The following is an 18,294-nucleotide window of genomic DNA, read 5'->3' as shown; positions in this document are numbered from 1 at the left end:
CCCTCCCCACAGCTCCTTTTTCTGATATCTTCCCGCTTCCTTTCCAGTCCTGACAAAGGGTTTCTGACCCAAAACGTCGACCGATTATTCGTTTGCAAAGCTGCTACCTGGCCTGCTGAGATCCTCCAGAATTTTGTGTGTGTTGCTCTAGATTTTCAGGATCTGCAGAATCTGTTGTGGTTATTGTCCAAAAAGCATTTAGACCTGCCCCAAACTTTCATTTTAATGCCCTATGATTTTCTAAACGGCCTCTTTAATTCGACCAGGTGAACCTTTCAACCCAAACTTTCTCCTGCAATGTGCAACGTCAAACATCATGTGTTCCATCACCTTTGGAAAACGATTTGGTTACGAAGATAAACAACTTCTCTGGCTAATGGAGCTGGTTGCAGAAATTACCGTCGGTTTGGCTAGCCCCTGGATACAGGTATGTCTCTTTACAGTGGCTTATGAGAGTTACCGAATTTAAGAGCAGACATATTTTCATCTTAGACCCAGGTGGTCAATGTGTCAGTGAAACTGAGAGATTCAGGATCAACATTAATTATTTATCAGGAAGATAGAGGGAGTACGTTTAAATTCAAACAGCACACACAAAATGCTGGGAGAACTCAATAGGTCAGGCAGCATATATGGAAATGATTAAAGAGTTGATGCTTTGGGCCAAGACCCTTCTTCAGGGCTGGAAAGGAAGGGGAACGCTGCCAGAATAAGAAGGTGGGGAGAAGGGAAGGAGGATAGCTGGAAGGTAATGGATGAAGCCCAGTGGGTGGGAAAGACAAAGGGCTGGAGAGGAAGGAATCTGATAGGAGAGGAAAGTGAACCATAGGAGAAAGGGAAGGGGGAGGGGAACTAGGGGGGTGATGGGCAGGTGAGGAGGCCGGTGCAGGGAACAAAAGAGAGGAGGGGCAGAAGGGGAGAGGAAAAACACATCTTACCTGAAGGAGAAATTGATATTTATGCCATCAGGTTGGAGGCTACCCAGACAGAACATCAGGTGTTGCTCCTCCGCCTTGAGATGGTCTCTTCTTGGCACAAGAGGTCACCATGAACCAATGTGTCAGAATGAACAGGAATTTCAATATTTGGCCATCAGGAAGTTTCGCTTTTAGCAGACGGAGTGGAGTTGTTCGGCGAAGCAGTCCCCCAATTTACAATGGGTCTCACCAATGTAATGTTTTTGCAATGTACTCTGTAACGTAATGCAATATTTTTGCAGTTTTGACTTCAGATCTAATTTTGGATGGCGATTAACCATGTTGTTGCTCCCAGACTATTGTAATTCTTGGGAGAGGTTCCGGAGGATTGGAGGATTGCAGATGTTGTTCCCTTATTCAAGAAAGGGAATATAGATAGCCCAGGAAATTATAGACCAGTGAGTTTTACTTCAGTGGTTGGTAAGTTGATGGAAAAGATCCTAGGAGGCAGGATTTCTGAACATTTGGAGAGGCATGATATGATTAGGAATAGGTTTGTCAAAGCAGGTCATGCCTTATGAGCCTGATTCAATGTTTTGAGGATGTGACTAAATACATTGATGAAGGTAGAGCAGTAGATGTAGTTTATATGGATTTCAGCAAGGCATTTGAATAGGTACCCCATGCAAGGCTTATTGAGAAAGTAAGGAGACATGGGATCTAAGGGGACCTTGCTTTGTGGATCCAGAGCTGGCTTGCCCACAGAAGGCAAAGAGTGATAGTAGACAGGTCATATTCTGCATGGAGGTTGTGGTGACCAGTGGTGTGCCTCAGGGATCCCTTATGGGACCCCTTCTCTTTGTGATTTTTTATAAATGGCCTGCATGAGAATGTGGAGGGATGGGCTAGTAAGGGCTGTCAGGGCTTACACTGGGACAGCGATAGGATTCAAAACTGGGCTGAGAAGTGCCAGATAGCGTTCAACCCAGATAAGTGTGAGGTGGTTCATTTTGGTAGGTCAAATATAGTACTATAGTATTAATACTATGATACTATCATATAGTATTAATTGTAAGACTGTGCATTGGCCTTCATCAATCATGGGATTGAGTTTAAGAGCCAAGAGGTAATGTTGCAGCTATATAGGACCCTGGTCAGGCCCCACTTGGAGTACTGTGCTCAGTTCTGGTCACCTCACTATAGGAAGGATGTGGAAACCATAGAAAGGGTGCAGAGATTTACAAGGATGTTGCCTGGATTGGGGAGCATGCCTTATGGGAATAGTTTGAATGAACTCGGCCTTTTTTCCTCGGAGCGACAGAAGATGAGAGGTGACCTGATAGAGGTGTATAAGATGATGAGAGGCATTGATTGTGTGGATAGTGACAGGCTTTTTCCCAATCCTGAAATGGCTAACGCAAGAGGGCACAGTTTTAAGCTGCTTGGATGTAGGTACAGAGGAGATGTCAGGCGTAAGTTTTTTTTTACACTGATAGTGGTTAGCGTGTGGAATGGGCTGCCGGCAACGGTGGTGGAGGCGGATAAAATAAGTTCTTTTAAGAGACTCCTGGATAGGTACATGGAGCTTAGAGAAATAGAGGGCTATGGATAAGCCTAGGTAATTTCTAAGTAAGTACGTTTGGTAAAGCATTGTGGGTTGAAAGGCCTGTATTGTGCTGTAGGTTTTCTATGTTTCTATATTTTAACAATGCACAAGTCTACTCGTCTATCAGTCTGCCGACTGTGAAAATGCTCATCGAAGATTCAGATTCATTTCTTTTTCACCTGTACACTGAAACATTCAGTGAAATGCGTCATTTGTGTTAAAAACTACACAACATAAGGATGTGCTGGGGAAAGCCTGCAGGTTTCACCAACTCTCCGGTCCCAGCATATCATGCCCGCAGTCTTCAGCAGAACAGCACAACATGCCAGCCGCTTTTCCACCCTCCCACCCACTCTCACAAACAGGTCTCCAACCTCAGGTCGGCCTCCAATCTGCAGTCCTTGGCCCCAGACTCTCAGACTTGCAGATATTAGGCCTCCACAACCTCTAGTCCCTTGTGTGGACTCACTGATGTCGGACCTCTTACTACCGGACATACCAACCCAGGGACACATTGCTGGATTTGACCTCCAACTTCGACATCTGGGCATTGACCCCAGGACTTGCCATTTGCAGGACCTTGACCTCTAGGCCTCAAACTCTGAGCTTGCACAGACCGTCAACCCCCCAGGACACGCTGAACTGGTGGGTAACCCACCCTCATCCTCAGGATCGTCAACTTCAGTCATTCACTGTGGGCGTCACTAGTCTTCACCCTTAGTGCCTGCAGAAAGACGTGTCCCAGAGTGAATCACTGGTCAAGTCCTGGAGCATTTTGTTACAGTGGGGCTCATGTCTTAGTGCAAGGAAACCCACACAGTTACAGGGAGAACTTCCAAACTCCTTAGAGACCATGGCAAGGTGTTTAAGATCCAGACCAATAGGTGATATATTTCTAATAAACCGTGTTGTACGAGGGGTGATGTATGAGGTTTTGATGTTTTTCTTTGAAAGTATTTCATGGTTTTCTTTGTTTTTTGGCTGTCTGTGGGAAAATGTATCTCAGGGTTCAATACTGCATACATACTTTGATAACAAATATCCTTTGAACTTTTTCAACTGAGCATTAGGTATCCAGTACAGCACCATGTCAGTGAAAATGGTGTGTTTGTTTTGCAGTTGTACAACACCTTCCCGTGGATCATGGATTTCCTGCCCGGACCTCACCAGAAGATGTTCCAAAATATAGAAAACTTGAGAAGTTTTCTGGCCAAAACTATTCAAAGCCACAAAGAAACTGCCCAGAAAGACTTACCCAGGGATTACATCGACTGCTTCCTCACAAAGATGGATGAGGTAATGGCAGCAAGTTTCTTCTCACATTCACTCATTTCCCACTATCCTACCAAGTACACTGAAGATAATAACTTTTTAATTTTATTTTAGAGACATGGCGCAGAACAAGCCCTTCCAGCCCAGAGAGCTGCACCAACCAGCAGTCCATCTATTTATTCAGTTTAGTTACTTACTGCCCATTACACCGATGGTATTTAGGGCAGCAATGAAGGTCCTCCATCTCTGTCTGTCCTTGGCCATCTTCTCTATTGTGCCCCAGATGTGGTTAAGGGTCCTCATTTCTGCATCTACAGTACAGCAACAAATTGTCTTTCCTCCACCCTTCAGGGATGCAATGAAGTGCTGTCTTGATGATGCCATTGGCATATCTTCCCATCATGTGCCCAGCCCATTTCCAACATTTTCTGATGGCAATTGTGACCATGTCCTGTTGGTGCCATTGAAGAAGTAAGGCATGATTGGAGATCTTTCTTGGCCAGAAAATACAGAGGATCTTCCGGAGGCTCGTGGTGTGGAATGACAAGGTCGCTCTCTGTCATACACTAGCATTCTGACCCCTACAGGAGTGTGGACTGAACACAGCTCCGGTACAGCTTCACTTCGGTGTGGACACTGTACTTGGTTGATCCCCATATGTTGCTCAACCATAACCTAATCAGAGAACAATTTTCTTTCGACAATGTTTTTACTCCTGTTTTTTAAAATAAAGAGAACATAGTGTAAAGGAGAATTGTGCAGTGCATTACAAATGTAACAAATGTAAAATTCACATTCATGAAAGAGATGCCAGCCGCTTTCCCACCCTCGCACCCACTCTCACATGAAAGAGATGCACCCATAGTACAAACATTATCACCCACCCTCCCCCCCAGTCCACAGCTCTAAGCCATCAATGCATTGGCAAAAAGGGTTAAACAGGACCTTTGTCCCCACAGAGCTGCTGCATTGGTACAGAGAAGGTGTATTTTTCTATTACATAGGCTGTTGTATGTTAACAAACCTGAGTCCAAAGAGTTTTACCGAAAAATGCTGGAGGTCAGGGATTTATGTACTGAGGAAAAGGAAAAAGAATGGGCCTTTAGTCTGGCCAGGAATTTTGAAAATATTCAAGAAAGGGTCCCCACACCTTTTAGATAGATAGATAGATAGATACTTTATTCATCCCCATGGGGAAATTCAACTTTTTTTCCAATGTCCCATACACTTGTTGTAGCAAAACTAATTACATACAATACTTAACTCAGTAAAAAAAAAAATATGATATGCATCTAAATCACTATCTCAAAAAGCATTAATAATAGCTTTTAAAAAGTTCTTAAGTCCTGGCGGTAGAATTGTAAAGCCTAATGGCATTGGGGAGTATTGACCTCTTCATCCTGTCTGAGGAGCATTGTATCGATAGTAACCTGTCGCTGAAACTGCTTCTCTGTCTCTGGATGGTGCTATGTAGAGGATGTTCAGGGTTATCCATAATTGACCGTATTTCCGAATTGAGGTTTGAGTAGTGGATCTTCTCAAGGTGTAGACTGGACATGATGTCCCTGAGCCATTGAGCGTGGGTGGGCAGGGCAGCATCCCTCCACCTGAGCAAAACTTGGCCAACAGAGAGGCAAAAGACAGTGTGTGATGGTTAGTTGGACCTGGGTGCATGTATCCCTCTCCGGAGGTGCCGAAAAGGGTAATCAAAGAGTTAGGTTCCAGATTGTAATTAAGTATTTGGGATAGAGTCTGGAAGGCATCTTTCCAGTATTTCTCCAAACTAGGGCATGTCCAGTACATATGGATAAGGGAAGCCTCGCCCCTTTTGCATTTGTTGCAACAGGGATTAACATCTGGGCAAATGCAAGATAATTGAGTTTTAGACATATGGGCCCTGTTTACAACCTTGAACTGTAACAGGAAGTGGTGGGCACATAAAGAGATTGAGTTAACTAATTTGAGGACTTCATCCCATACCTCCTCTGACATTGAAAAATTTAAATCTTGCTTCCAGGCAGTTTTAATTTTGCCAAGAGAGGCTCGCCTCAGAGCCACCAGCTTGTCGCAGATAATAGATATTAGACCTTTGCCCAATGGATTCATACAGAGAAACAAATCAATGACGTTTGTGTCAGATGTCTCAGGGAAGTTTGGTATCAGAGGGCAGATAAAATGTCTAATTTGCTAATACCTAAAGAAATGAGTGTTGGGTAAATTAAACTTTGCAGACAATTGTTCAAACGATGCAAAACAGTTGTCTAAAAAAAATCTTTAAAGCATCTGATTCCCTTTCTGTAGCAATCTTGAAATGTTGTATCATGTATAGAAGTCTAGAAGAAATGATTATGTAGAATAGGACTTGAAAGAGAGAAGGCATGGAGACTGCTGTGCTTTCTGAACTGAGCCCATACTCTCAGGGTGTGCCTGATGACAGGATTAGCAATTGGTTTAGACATACGAAAAGAGAGTGCAGATCTAAGAAGTGCAGAGATGGAAACATTCTTAGTAGAGTTCAGCTCCATTGTCACCCATAATGGGCAGCTGGACTGATTGTAAAAATGAGACCAAAAGATGAGACAACAAATGTTAGCTGCCCAGCAGAAATTGGGCAGAGCCATGTCCCAACACTTGTAGATTTTGAAGATGAACAACAACGTCAGGTCCATACAACTACGGAACGCAATTGCCAGTGGCTCTATGGCCAGATCAAAAAGTAAAGGGCTTAAAGGGCACTCTTGGCGGGTTACACGTTTGAGGTTGAAGGGTTGGGATTGCTGAGAATTGGTCAAAACAGAGGTAGTGAGACACAAATATAACAGTTTAATCCATGTGATAAAACTTGGTCCGAAATCAAATTTTTCTAAAACAGCAAAGAGGTAATTCCATTCCACACGGTCGATAGCTTTCTCAGTATCTAAGGAAATGACACATTCAGGGATTCCAACTGAAGGTGAGTATAAAATATTAAAGAGGCGGCGTATGTTTAACAAAAAAGGGGAGGTGGTTTTTGACAAAGCCAGTTTGGTATAATTGAGGGTAGATAGTTCTCCAGTCTATGGGCCAAGACTTTAGCTAAAATGTTGACATTGACATTTAACAGAGAGATTGGCCTGTATGACGAGCAGTCTGTTGAATCTTTGCCTCTCTTCGCTAGAAGAATGGTGCATGCCTTATTATATGATGCTGGCAATTTACCTTAGCTAAACAAATCAGATAGAACCAAGGTTAATTGAGGTAAGAGCAGTGCTGAAAATGATTTAAAGAATTCTACAGGAACTCATCAGGTCCTGGAGATTTACCAGTTTGCAGTGACAAGATGGCTGAGGATATTTCCTCTAATGATATTGGCTCATTCAGTCTCATTTTGAAATCAGGAGAGAGCGTGGGGATAGTTAAGCTGTTTAAAAAATTCTCAACTGAAATGGTATCATTTGGGGATTCAGAAGAATAAAGTCGGGAGTAAAAATTCCTGAATGTGTCATTGATTTCAGAATGATTCGAGGTAAGGCCTCCATTTTCCATTCGAAGTTTTGTGATGTGTTGTTTGGCTTTAAGGCTCCTTAATTGGTTGGCTAAAAGTTTGCCAGATTTGTCACCGTGGATATAAAACCAGCTCTTGCTCTTCAAAAGTTGGCGTTCAATTGGGTGAGTGGAAATAAGATCAAATTTGGTTTGGAGTTTCACTTGTTTTTTGTACAGCTCCGGATTTTTAAATTGAGCATATTGTTGGCATGTGGCCTAGTGGATAAGGCATCGGTCTGGTGATCTGAAGGTCACTGGTTCGAGCCTCAGCTGAGGCAGCATGTTGTCCCCTTGAGCAAGGCACTTAACAACACATTGCTCTGCGACGTCACCAGTGCCAAGCTGCATGGGTCCTAGTACCCTTCCCTTGGACAATATCGGTGGCGTGGAGAGGGGAAGGCTTGTAGCTTGGGCAACTGCCAGTCTCCCATACAACCCTGCCCAGGCCTACGCACTGGAAACCTTCAAAGGTGCAAATCCATGGTCTCCGAGACTAACGGATGCCTATATTGTTGGTCTATTTCTTTAATTTGATTAGCCAGAACTAGCCATTCTTTATGGGTCTTTCTTTTCATATTTGCAGAGCAGGAAATTAATTGACTCCTGAGGTATGCTTTCATAGCGTCCCAAACAAATAGGCTTGAGTTTTCAGATGATGTATTGGTGTTAAGGAAAAAGATTATCTGGTTCTCCATAAATTTTACAAAATCATTATCTGACAGTAAGGTCGAATTGAAACACCAATGCTTATATATTTGTGGAAGGCCAGGAAGATTTATGAACAGGACAACCAGGACATGGGCTGATATCACTAAGTTCTGATAAACACAGGAACCAGCTGATTATCGACTAAAAAATAATCAATTCTAGCAAAGGTGTGATAAACATGTGAGAAGAAAGAATATTCTCTCTTACTTGGGTGGAGAAAACGCCATACATCAGAGATGCCATAGTTGGAAAGGAAGGACTGAACTAATGAGGCAGATTTGCTTAGTACTCTGGGAATAGGAGACGATCTAACCAACAGTTGAAGTCTCCACCTAGTATGAGAGAGTATGAACTCAGATCAGGCAGCACAGAAAAAAAAAGTTCAAAGAATCCCACATCGTCCAAGTTAGGAGCATATATGTTAGCCAGCACTACCAATGTATTATATAATTTCCTCCAGACAATGACAAAATGGCTGTTTGTGTCTGATACTGTGTTGTGGAGCTCAAAGGGAATGTTTTGGTTAATGAGAATTGAGACCCCCCTGGCTTTAGCCTGAAAAGTGGAGTGGAAGTGCTGCCCCACCCATCATGACATTAGATGGGAATTATAAGAACTGCGAATGTGTGTTTCTTGTAGAAATGCAATTGCTGTATTAAGCTCTTTGAGATGTGAGAACACCTTCCTTCTTTTAACAGGGTGGTTCAGCCCCTTACGTTCCAGCTCTCAAAATTTAATAGACTAACCATTCTCCTTTAAAAAAGATCAAAGTCAAGTCAAGTTTATTGTCATTTCGACCGTAAACTGCTGGTACAGTACACAGCAAAAACAAAACAATGTTCCTCCAGGACCCTGGTGCTACATGTAACAGTACACTACACTAGACTTTGTGAGACAGCACAAGGCTACACTAGACTGTGTAAAACAACATAAAAACTGCACTAGACTACAGACCTGCACAGGACTACATAAAGTGCACAAAACAGTGCAGGGCAGTACAATAATAAATAAACAAGACAATAGGCACAGTAGAGGACAAATTACAATATAATAATAAATGATGTAGATGTCAGTCTAGACTCTGGATATTGAGGAGTCTGATGGCTTGGGGGAAGAATCTGTTGCACAATCTGGTCGTGAGAGCCTGAACGCTTCGGTACCTTTTGCCAGATGGCAGGAGGGAGAAGAGTTTGAGTGAGGGGTGCGTGGGGTCCTTCACAATACTGTTAGCTTTGTGGGTGCAGTGTGTGGTGTAAATGTCTGTAATAGCGGGAGGAGAGACCCCGATAATCTTCTCAGCTGACCTCACTATCTGCTGCAGGGTCTTGTGATCCGAGACGGTGCAATTCCCGAACCAGGCAGTGATGCAGCTGCTCAGGATGCTCTCAATACAACCCCTGTAGAATGTGGTGAGGATGGGGGGTGGGAGATGGACTTTCCTCAGCCTTCACAGAAAGTAGAGACACTGCTGGGCTTTCTTGGCTATGGAGCTGGTGTTGAAGGACCAGGTGAGAGCCTCTGCCAGGTGAACACCAAGGAATTTGGTGCTCTTAAAGATCTGAATGGAGGAGCCATCAATGTTCAGCAGAGAATGGCCGCTCTGTGCTCTCCTTAAGTCAACAACCATTTCTTTTGTTTTGTTTTGTTGGCTCTGCACCAGTCCATTAGCCGCTACACCTCCTCTCTGTAAGCTCAATCATCGTTCTTGCTGATGAGACCCACCACGGTCGTGTCATTGGTGAACTTGATGATGTGTTTCGAGCTGTGTGTTGCAGCACAGTCGTGGGTCAGCAGAGTGAACAGCAGTGGACTGAGCACACAGCCTTGGGGAGCCCCCGTGCTCAGTGTGATGGTGTTGGAGATGCTGCTCCCGATCTGGACTGACTGAGGTCTCCCAGTCAGGAAGTCTAGGATCCAGTTGCAGAGGGAGGTGTTCAGGCCCAGTAGGCTCAGCTTTCCAATCAGTTTCTGAGGGGTGATTGTGTTGAATGCTGAACTGAAGTCTATGAACAGCATTCAAACGTGTGTCTTTTTTTGTCCAGGTGGTTTAGGGCCAGGTAGAGGGTGGTGGCAATGGCGTCATCTGTTGTGCAGTTGGGATGATGTGCGAACTGCAGGGGGTACAGACTGATTGGCATAAGTGATATCGCAATTTTGGGTATCAGCTCTGGGGCAAAAGTGTAAAACAAAAAGAAGCAGGGCAGAAATAAATCCTGTATAACAAGGACTTCTAAGGGTTCTTAAAACAGTATTGGGATTAGAATATCCTCCCCCCCCCACCCCCAAGACAGCTGCCAAAGAACATAGCAGCAAGCTCTTAAGAACAATAGTCACCCAACAGTAGAACATCCTATCACTCATAGCATCATCTGTAACTCCATTATTGTTATTTGAAGGAAACAGTAAGCATTTAACACTCTTAAACTGACATTGTGCTTAATGAGGGGTAAACAATTTCCCCAAGGTTTGTTAAACATGGCTCTGAAAACAGAAATATAAACTTATATTTGAAAAAAGTGAAAAAATAATTTTAAAAAAAGCAGACTTTACCCAATGTTCTTCCCACGTAAGGTTGTAGAGTTCATCGAGTTGGAGATAAAAGGAAATACTCTCTCTCGAGCAGTTTGAGTGAATATTATTCCACCCTTCATAGTAGTCAGTACCTGACCCGGCCAAATCAGGACAGACCTCGCTATCCAGGCATTACTAACGTTGCTCGCAGAGGGTATGGAAAATAAAAGTATTTTATGAAGAGTTCCATGCAGTGGGGAGGCTATCGATGTAGTTCTGTGCTTTGTTAACCGAGTGTAGCCACTGGAAGGTTCTCACCACTGGGAAGTGTGATGCAGAGCCGCACAGGATATAGTAGGGAAGGCCTGAGTCCTCGGTTGTATAGTTCCATCATTACTTCTCTGTACTCAGCTCGTAGGCTCAAAACTTCAGGAGAGTAGTCTTCCACAACCCAAATCTGTTGGCCGGGGTATTCCAGCTTCTCTCTCCACCGGGTCTCTCTGACCAGGAGATCTTTAATCTTGTAGTGGTGGAGGCAAAGAATAATCGGACGTGGTCTCTGTCCTGGGGCTAGTTTAGCTGCTACTGAACGGTGGGCTCTATCAATCTCCGGTGGGGACGGGAGGGTCTCCTTCCTGAAGATCTCACAAAGCAGAGTGGAAAAAAATTCAGTAGGACACCCGCCTTCGATAGATTCTGGCAGGTCCAGGATGCGTAGCTTCCAAGTCAGTAACTTTAGCCGTTAACTTGATATTGTTTTCACGTAAGCTGGAGCAGATAGTTTCCAGTTCACTGACGTGCTGGCTCAGATCGTTTGTGGTGAGCTCAAGAAAGGTAAGTGTTGGCCATGGTCCTCCACTTTGGATTGCATTTGGCAGCAGGCTGAAAGACGATTTGAATTCGGCCACTAATGCCACACGATGTTGGTCTAGTAGCATGGAGATGGTCTCCACAGTCAGGCCAGCCACCGAGCCGTCTTTTTTCCGGGGCTTAGTATTCCTTGAAGTCATTGTGAAGCGAGCGTATTTGCAGGCAGGTGGAAGAGCAAGAAGTCTAACAGTTTGGTATGAGAGAAGGGGGAAGAAGGAGTGTGGAGATAGAAAATAGAACGGAGCACTCGTTCTCTGTGATTACTCCATATGACTGCTGACCGGCAGTCAGAGAACAATTTTCAATGACCACTTGACCTTTGGACTGTGTGGGTGACCAGAGCACCCGGAGGAAACCCACACGGTCACGGGGAGAATGTACAGACTCCTTGCAGGCAACGCTGGAATTGAACTCCGAACTCTGGAATGCCCTTAGCTGTAATAGCATCGTCACAAGGAGAATATAGAAATTCCTTCCAAGCATCAGCTGGAATTGAACCCGCGTCGCCTCTACTCTAAACCACTGTGCAATCCACTACACTACTGTGCTGCACCAAACACGGTTATCTTTTTTGATGAAAACTATGCAACTGCTAGAAATCTAAACTAAGAAATGGAAATGCCACAAGTTCTCAGCAGATCAGGTAGTGGCTGTAAAAAGAGAATCTGGCATTTTGTGTCAACAGTCCTTTGACACGGATGCTGCTGAGCCTCCCAAGAGCTTCCATAACTTTCTGTTTCCTTGGGAACTGGTATTGCAAACATTTGTCTATTATAGGGCACGGTAGCATTAGGGTGGCACCTCAGCGTAGTGGTTAGCACAACGCTTCATGGTACAGATGACCCAGGTTCAATTCCCACCGCTGCCTGTCAGGAATTTATACGCTCTCTCTACGGACTGTGGGAGGAAACCAGAGCACCTGGAGGAAACCAACACAGTCAAAGATGTTCCGATTTGTAGGTTCATAGGCCATTGTAAATTGGCTCATGATAGGGCTGGATGGCACAGCTTGAAGGACCAGAAGAACCGATTCTGCATTGAATCTTAATAAAATAAAAAAATATATGAGGGGCCAGGAAGGCATGAATTGAATTAAAGTTGAAAATCATCTGAAGGCTGTTAAAATGTTCTCCTTCCCCTCCCTCCTCCCCTCTTCCTTTTCAGCCTTGATGAAGGATCTCAGGTTGAAACGATGTCAACTGCTCACTAACCCCCATAGAGTGAGTGAGTGAGTGAGTGTGTGTGTGTGTGTGTGTGTGTGTGTGTGTGTGTGTGTGTGTGTGTGTGTGTGTGTGTTTGTGTGAGAGTGTGTGTGTGTGTGTGTGTGTGTGTGTGTGTGTGTGTGTGTGTGTGTGTTGCTCATCATTTCTAGCATCTGCAAAATCCCTTCTGTTTAAAACGTGGATTTTTGTTTGCCTTGATTCAGGACAAAGATGAGCTTACCTCTGAATTCTTTCAAGAAAACTTGTTGGTGTCGACAGAGAGCTTGTTTCTGGCTGGAACTGAAACAACCAGTACAACCCTGTGCTGGGCTCTTCAAATCCTGGCAAAGTATCCGGAAGTTCAAGGTAAGCTTTAATTCAATTCAAATCAGTTCTGGGGTCAAAGTGCAAAACACAGTACCAATGGTCACACACAGCACAAAGCACTCACAAGATAGCAAGCACAAATGGTATCATAATCACACAATAAAAGAATCAAAAACTCACTCCATCAATCTCAATCAATTTCAATAGAGCCCGTCTCCTGTGAGCAAACACGGTGGGGGGGAGCCGGCTCCAGCCTGGACACCGCCCCTGGAGGAGTACACTGGCCCTGAGGCTGCCCCCACCACCACCCCCTCGCCATCCCCAGGTGAAACTGCAGCTTGAGGCCCAGTCCTCGCATATAAAAAACAACAAGCCCATATAGAATATCAGTAAAAATACAACCAAATAAACTGTATAGTCCAGACCTTCAGTCCATTGAAATCTTCAGTTGACCATAAAAGAGCTTATCTTCAATTTAGAATCAGGTTTAGTATCACCAGTATTTGTTGTGAAATCTGTTAACTTTGCAGTAGCAGTACAATGCAATACATAATAATAGAAAAACACTGAATTACAGTAAATATATATTAAATAGTTATGTTAAATAAGTAATGCAAAAAAAGTAGTGAGGTCATGTTCATGAGTTCAGTGTCCATTCAGAAATCAGATGGCAGAGGGGAAGAAGCTGTTCCTGAATCATTGAGTGTGTGCCTTTAGGCTCCTGTACCTCCTCTCTGATGGTAGCAATGAGAAAAGGGCATGTCCTGGGTAATAGGGGTCCTTAATGATGGATTCCACCTTTCTAAGGCACTGCTGTTTGAAGATATCTTAGATACTACGGAGGCTAGTGCCCATGATGAAGCTGACTGAGTTTACAACTCTGCAGCTTACTTCAATCCTGTGCAGTGCCCACACCCCGTACCAGATGACAATACAGCCAGTTAGAATGGTCTCCATGGTACCTCTGTAGAAATTGCAAAGTGTGTATCAATTACACAACAGTGTCAAAATCAAAGTTCAAAGTAGATTTTATTATCAGAGTACATAAATGTCACCGTACACAGCTCTGAGACTCATTTTCTTGTGGACATCTTCAGCAAATCTACTGAATAGTAATTCCAACAGGATCAATAAAAGCCCAACCAGAATGCAGAAGGCAACAAACTGCAAATGTAAATATAAATAAATAGCAATAAATAACGAGATAATGAGATAAAGAGTCATCTTCCACCAGATCAATTGTTGAGGTCTTGGTTGGTTCAGTCTTTTGAACCTCCCCCTTGACCTTACTTCCATGAGTGACCCTACTAGGAGGTAAAACCCAGACGCAATCGCTCTTGGGATTTTCCTCTCTCAAAAGCCATCAAAACATGCAGAGAAATGCATCATGTGTGTCAAACAAATCAGTGGGAATTATGCTGGGGGCAGTCCGCAAGTGTCACCACACTTCTAATATGGACCTCATTGAAACCTGTTGAATGTGGAAAGGCCTCGATAGAGTGGCTGTAGAGAGGATGTTTCCTATGGTGAGAGAGTCTAAAACCAGAGGACACAGCCTCAGAATAGAGGTACGTCTTTTTAGAATCAGAATCAGATTTAATATCACCGGAATATGTTGTGAAATTTGATAACTTGATGGCAATAGTACAATGAAATGCATGATAAATAAATGTAGAGAAAAAAACCTGTTACATTAAATTATGTATGTCTATTTAATAGTTAGGTCAAAATAACTAGTGGAAAGTAACTGAAATTAAAAAAGTTCTGAGGTATTGTTCATGGGTTCAATGTCAAAGGGGAAGAAGCTGTTCCTGAATTGCTGAGACGAGGAGGAATTTTTTAGCCAGAGAGTGGAATTTGTTGCCATAGGTGGCTGTGGAGGCCAGGGTTTGATATATTGGACAGAATTTGATATATTCTTGATTGGTCAGGAATTAAAGGAATATTGAGAAGATTGGGCAGAGAGTAAAAATGGATCAGTCATGTTGAAATAGCCAAATAGCTTAATTCTGCTGCTATATTTGATGATTTCTTAGGGCTTTCTGGTGCCAACATGTCCACAATTTACGAACCCTTACTAATCTGTACCGTACGTCTTTGGAATGTAGGAGGGAATCAGAGGATTTGGAGGAAACCTAGGGGGTCACAGGGAAGAATGTACAAACTCCTTACTAACAGCGGTGGGAATCAAACTCTGATCAGTGTTCACTGGTGTTGTAAGACGCGAAGGTGCTAACAGCTTCATACCATGCTGCCTGTGTATGCAAGGGTGCAATGAAAACCGTACCTGCAGCAGTATCACAGGCACACATCATATAAGCTGAATGCTGAAGAAAAAACATAAATTAACAGAATTTTTACAAGAAAGATCACAATTAGGACAAAACCGTGAAGTTCATTTCTGTGACAAATGATCAGACACTCACCTTTCTTTCATCTCTCTCTCTCCCCCTCCTTCCTCCATTGGATGTTTGCAGTCTTCTTTTTCTTTAATGGGTTCCTCTGAGGTTTATTTGTTTTGTGACTGCCTGTAAAGAGACAAATCTCAAGGTTGTATAATGTATATACATGCTTTGATAATAAAGGAACTGTGAACTTTGAAGAACAAAGTCGACTGTGTGATTGGTACCCTATCTACCACTCTAAAGGTTTCACTGTCTTCTCACCCTAAACACTTGTCTCTTTGCCATGGGTTCATGGAGAGCCATCCACAGGATGCTCTTTGTCTAAGCTGCTGTGACAATATCTCCAAAGCCTGTGCCTTCAAGCAGCAAGAACGACAAAGGCAGCGGGTGCATGTCAATACTGCCGAATAATGCTTCTCCGAACAAGTCATCTTTTAAAACATCAGTTCCATTTGAGTCCTCTTTTTCATTTTATCTTTAAAGTTAAAAGTGCATAAATGTCACCATATACAATCCTGGGGTTCATTTTAATGCAGGCATACTCAGCAAGTCTACAGAATAGTTATTCTAACAGGATCAATGAAAGATCAACTGGAGTGCAGAAGACAACAAACTGTGCAAATGCAAATACAAATAAATAGCAATAAATAATGAGAACATGAGATAATGAGATAAAAGTAACTGAGTGAAAAGCTACAGAATCTAGACCTCTGTACTTTCTACTGCAACCGAAACACCACAATCTGTGCAGATCGGAAATAAAATCTCCACCTCATTGACAATCAACACTGGTGTACCACAGTGATAGGGGCTTAGCCCACTGCTCTACTCTCCCTACACCCATGACTGTGTGGTTTAGGGACAGCTCAAATGTTATCTATAAATTTGCTGATAATGTAACCACTGTTAGCAGAATCTCAGATGGTGATGAGAAGGTGTAATGGAGAGAGAGATTACAGCTAGTTGAGTGGTGTCATTCTAACAACCTTGTACTCAATATTAGTGAGACCAAAGAGCTGATTGTGGACTTCATAAAGTGTAAGATGAGGGAACACAAACCTATTCTCAGAGCTATTGGAAGTTTAAAGAGTGAGCAATTTCAACTTCCTTCAATATCTCTGAGGACCTAACATGGTCACAACATATTGCTGCAGCTATAAAGATGACAAGGGAGTGGCTATATTTATTAAGAGTTTAGGGATATTTGCAATGTCTCCAAAGCACTCCCAAATTTCTACAAATGTACCGTGAAACACTTTCTGACTAACTTCATCACCATCTGGTATGGAGTGGGGGTGTGGCAACTGCACAGGATTGAAGTAAATTGCAGAAAGTTGTAAAATTATTCAGCTCCATTAACAAGGAGCCGTGCCTCAAGGCGGCATCTATTACCAAGAACCCTCACCACCCAGGAGATGCCCTCTTCTTATTGTTATCATCAGGAAGGAGGTAGAGAAGTCTGAAGGGACACGCTCAATGATTCAGGAACAGCTTCTTCCCCTCTGGCATCTGATTTCTGAATGGACATTGAACCATGAACACTACCTCACTATTTAAAAAAAAATTCTGCTTTAAGCTCTACTTATTTTAACTTAACTATTTAATGTACATGCATATACCAGCTCTAATTCAGTTTCTCTTATATATTTATCATGTTGTTAACACATTTCACAGCATATGCAGATGATATTAAACATGGTTCTGAAGAGTCCTTAAAGTGATATTATTGATTGTGGGAACATTTCATTGATGGGGGAAGTGAGTGTAGTTTTCTCCTTCTGATCAAGAGCCTGATGATTGAGGGATAGTAACTGTTCTTGAACCAGGTGGTGCAAGTCCTGAGACTCTTGCACCTTCTACTTGGTGGCAGAATAGAAAAGAGAGCATGGCCTGGGTGTTGGGGATCTCTGATGATGGATGCTGTTCACCTACAACAGTGTTTCATGTCGATGTGCTCAGTGGTTGCAAGGGCTTTACCCGTGATACACTAGGCCAAATCCATTATGTTTTGTATGTTTTTCCATTCAAAGGTATTGGTGTTTCCGTACACTCAGTCAATACATCTCCACTGCACATCTAAAGAAGTCTATCAAAGTTTTAGATGTCATCCTGAATCCCCGCAGACTCCAAAGGAAGTAGAGGCACTGCCGTGCTTTCTTTGCAATTGCACTTTCCTGTCCAGGTCAGGTCCTCTGAAATAGTAACAGCCAGGAATTCAGAGTTTCTAACCCTCTCCACCTCTGATTCTCCAGTGAAGATTGGCTCATGGACATTTGGTTTCCCTCTCCTGAAGTCTATAATCATTTCCTTGGTCATACTGACATTGAGTGAGAGGTTGTTGTTATGACAGCACTCAGCTAAATTTTCAGTCTCCCTCCTGACTGCTGATTCATCACCGCCTTTGACTGGATCCACATCAGCAAACTTGAATACAGCAGTGGAGTTTTGCTGAGCCACACGGTTGTCGCTTATTTAAAGATACAACACGGTAACAGGCTCTTCTGGTCCAACTAATCCACACTACTGTTACATGTGATCAATTATCCTTCTACCTCGTACGGCTCTGGGATGTGGGAGAAACCAGAGCACCCAGAGGAAACCCACAACGTCACAACCTTGGGTCATTGGTCAAGTTCCTTAAGACTCTTTAATTTTTATTTTGTATTCTCTGCGTTTTATTAATTATAATTATCTGAATTAATGAACTTCAGGGTTTTTATCTGTTATTGTTAGGTCCTCCCCAGTTTACAGTTAAGTTGCAATTGTCCTTGGATACTTCCAATTAATTCTTCAAGACTTTGCAGGTGTCCAGTTAAATATCCTTGGACTTCTGTCTCTTATTAGAATAGTTACTGGTTAACCCTGTAACTAGTCTGGTGTTTTATCAGCTGGGCACAGATTCTTTTGTGCACTGGAATGTATTTAAATGGGTACTGCTATCCTCTCGGGCC

General features: G+C 43.1%; 1 protein-coding gene across 1 annotated transcript in view; it reads left to right on the top strand.

Annotated features, from left to right (window-relative positions):
• The window catches only part of LOC140737359 (cytochrome P450 2C23-like), a 50,182-nt gene that overhangs the window by 18,754 nt on the left and 13,134 nt on the right, over window positions 1-18,294 (top strand). The window contains exons 4-6 of the mRNA XM_073063817.1: window positions 267-427; window positions 3,643-3,819; window positions 12,836-12,977. Of these exons, the coding sequence (XP_072919918.1) occupies window positions 267-427; window positions 3,643-3,819; window positions 12,836-12,977 (480 nt within the window). The remainder of the gene's footprint in view (window positions 1-266; window positions 428-3,642; window positions 3,820-12,835; window positions 12,978-18,294) is intronic.

The sequence above is a fragment of the Hemitrygon akajei genome, chromosome 12, assembly GCF_048418815.1.
Source record: "Hemitrygon akajei chromosome 12, sHemAka1.3, whole genome shotgun sequence".
NCBI classification, from domain to species: Eukaryota; Metazoa; Chordata; class Chondrichthyes; order Myliobatiformes; family Dasyatidae; genus Hemitrygon; species Hemitrygon akajei.
Note: the sequence above shows the minus strand (reverse complement) of the source record. Positions and strands in the feature narration are given on the sequence as shown.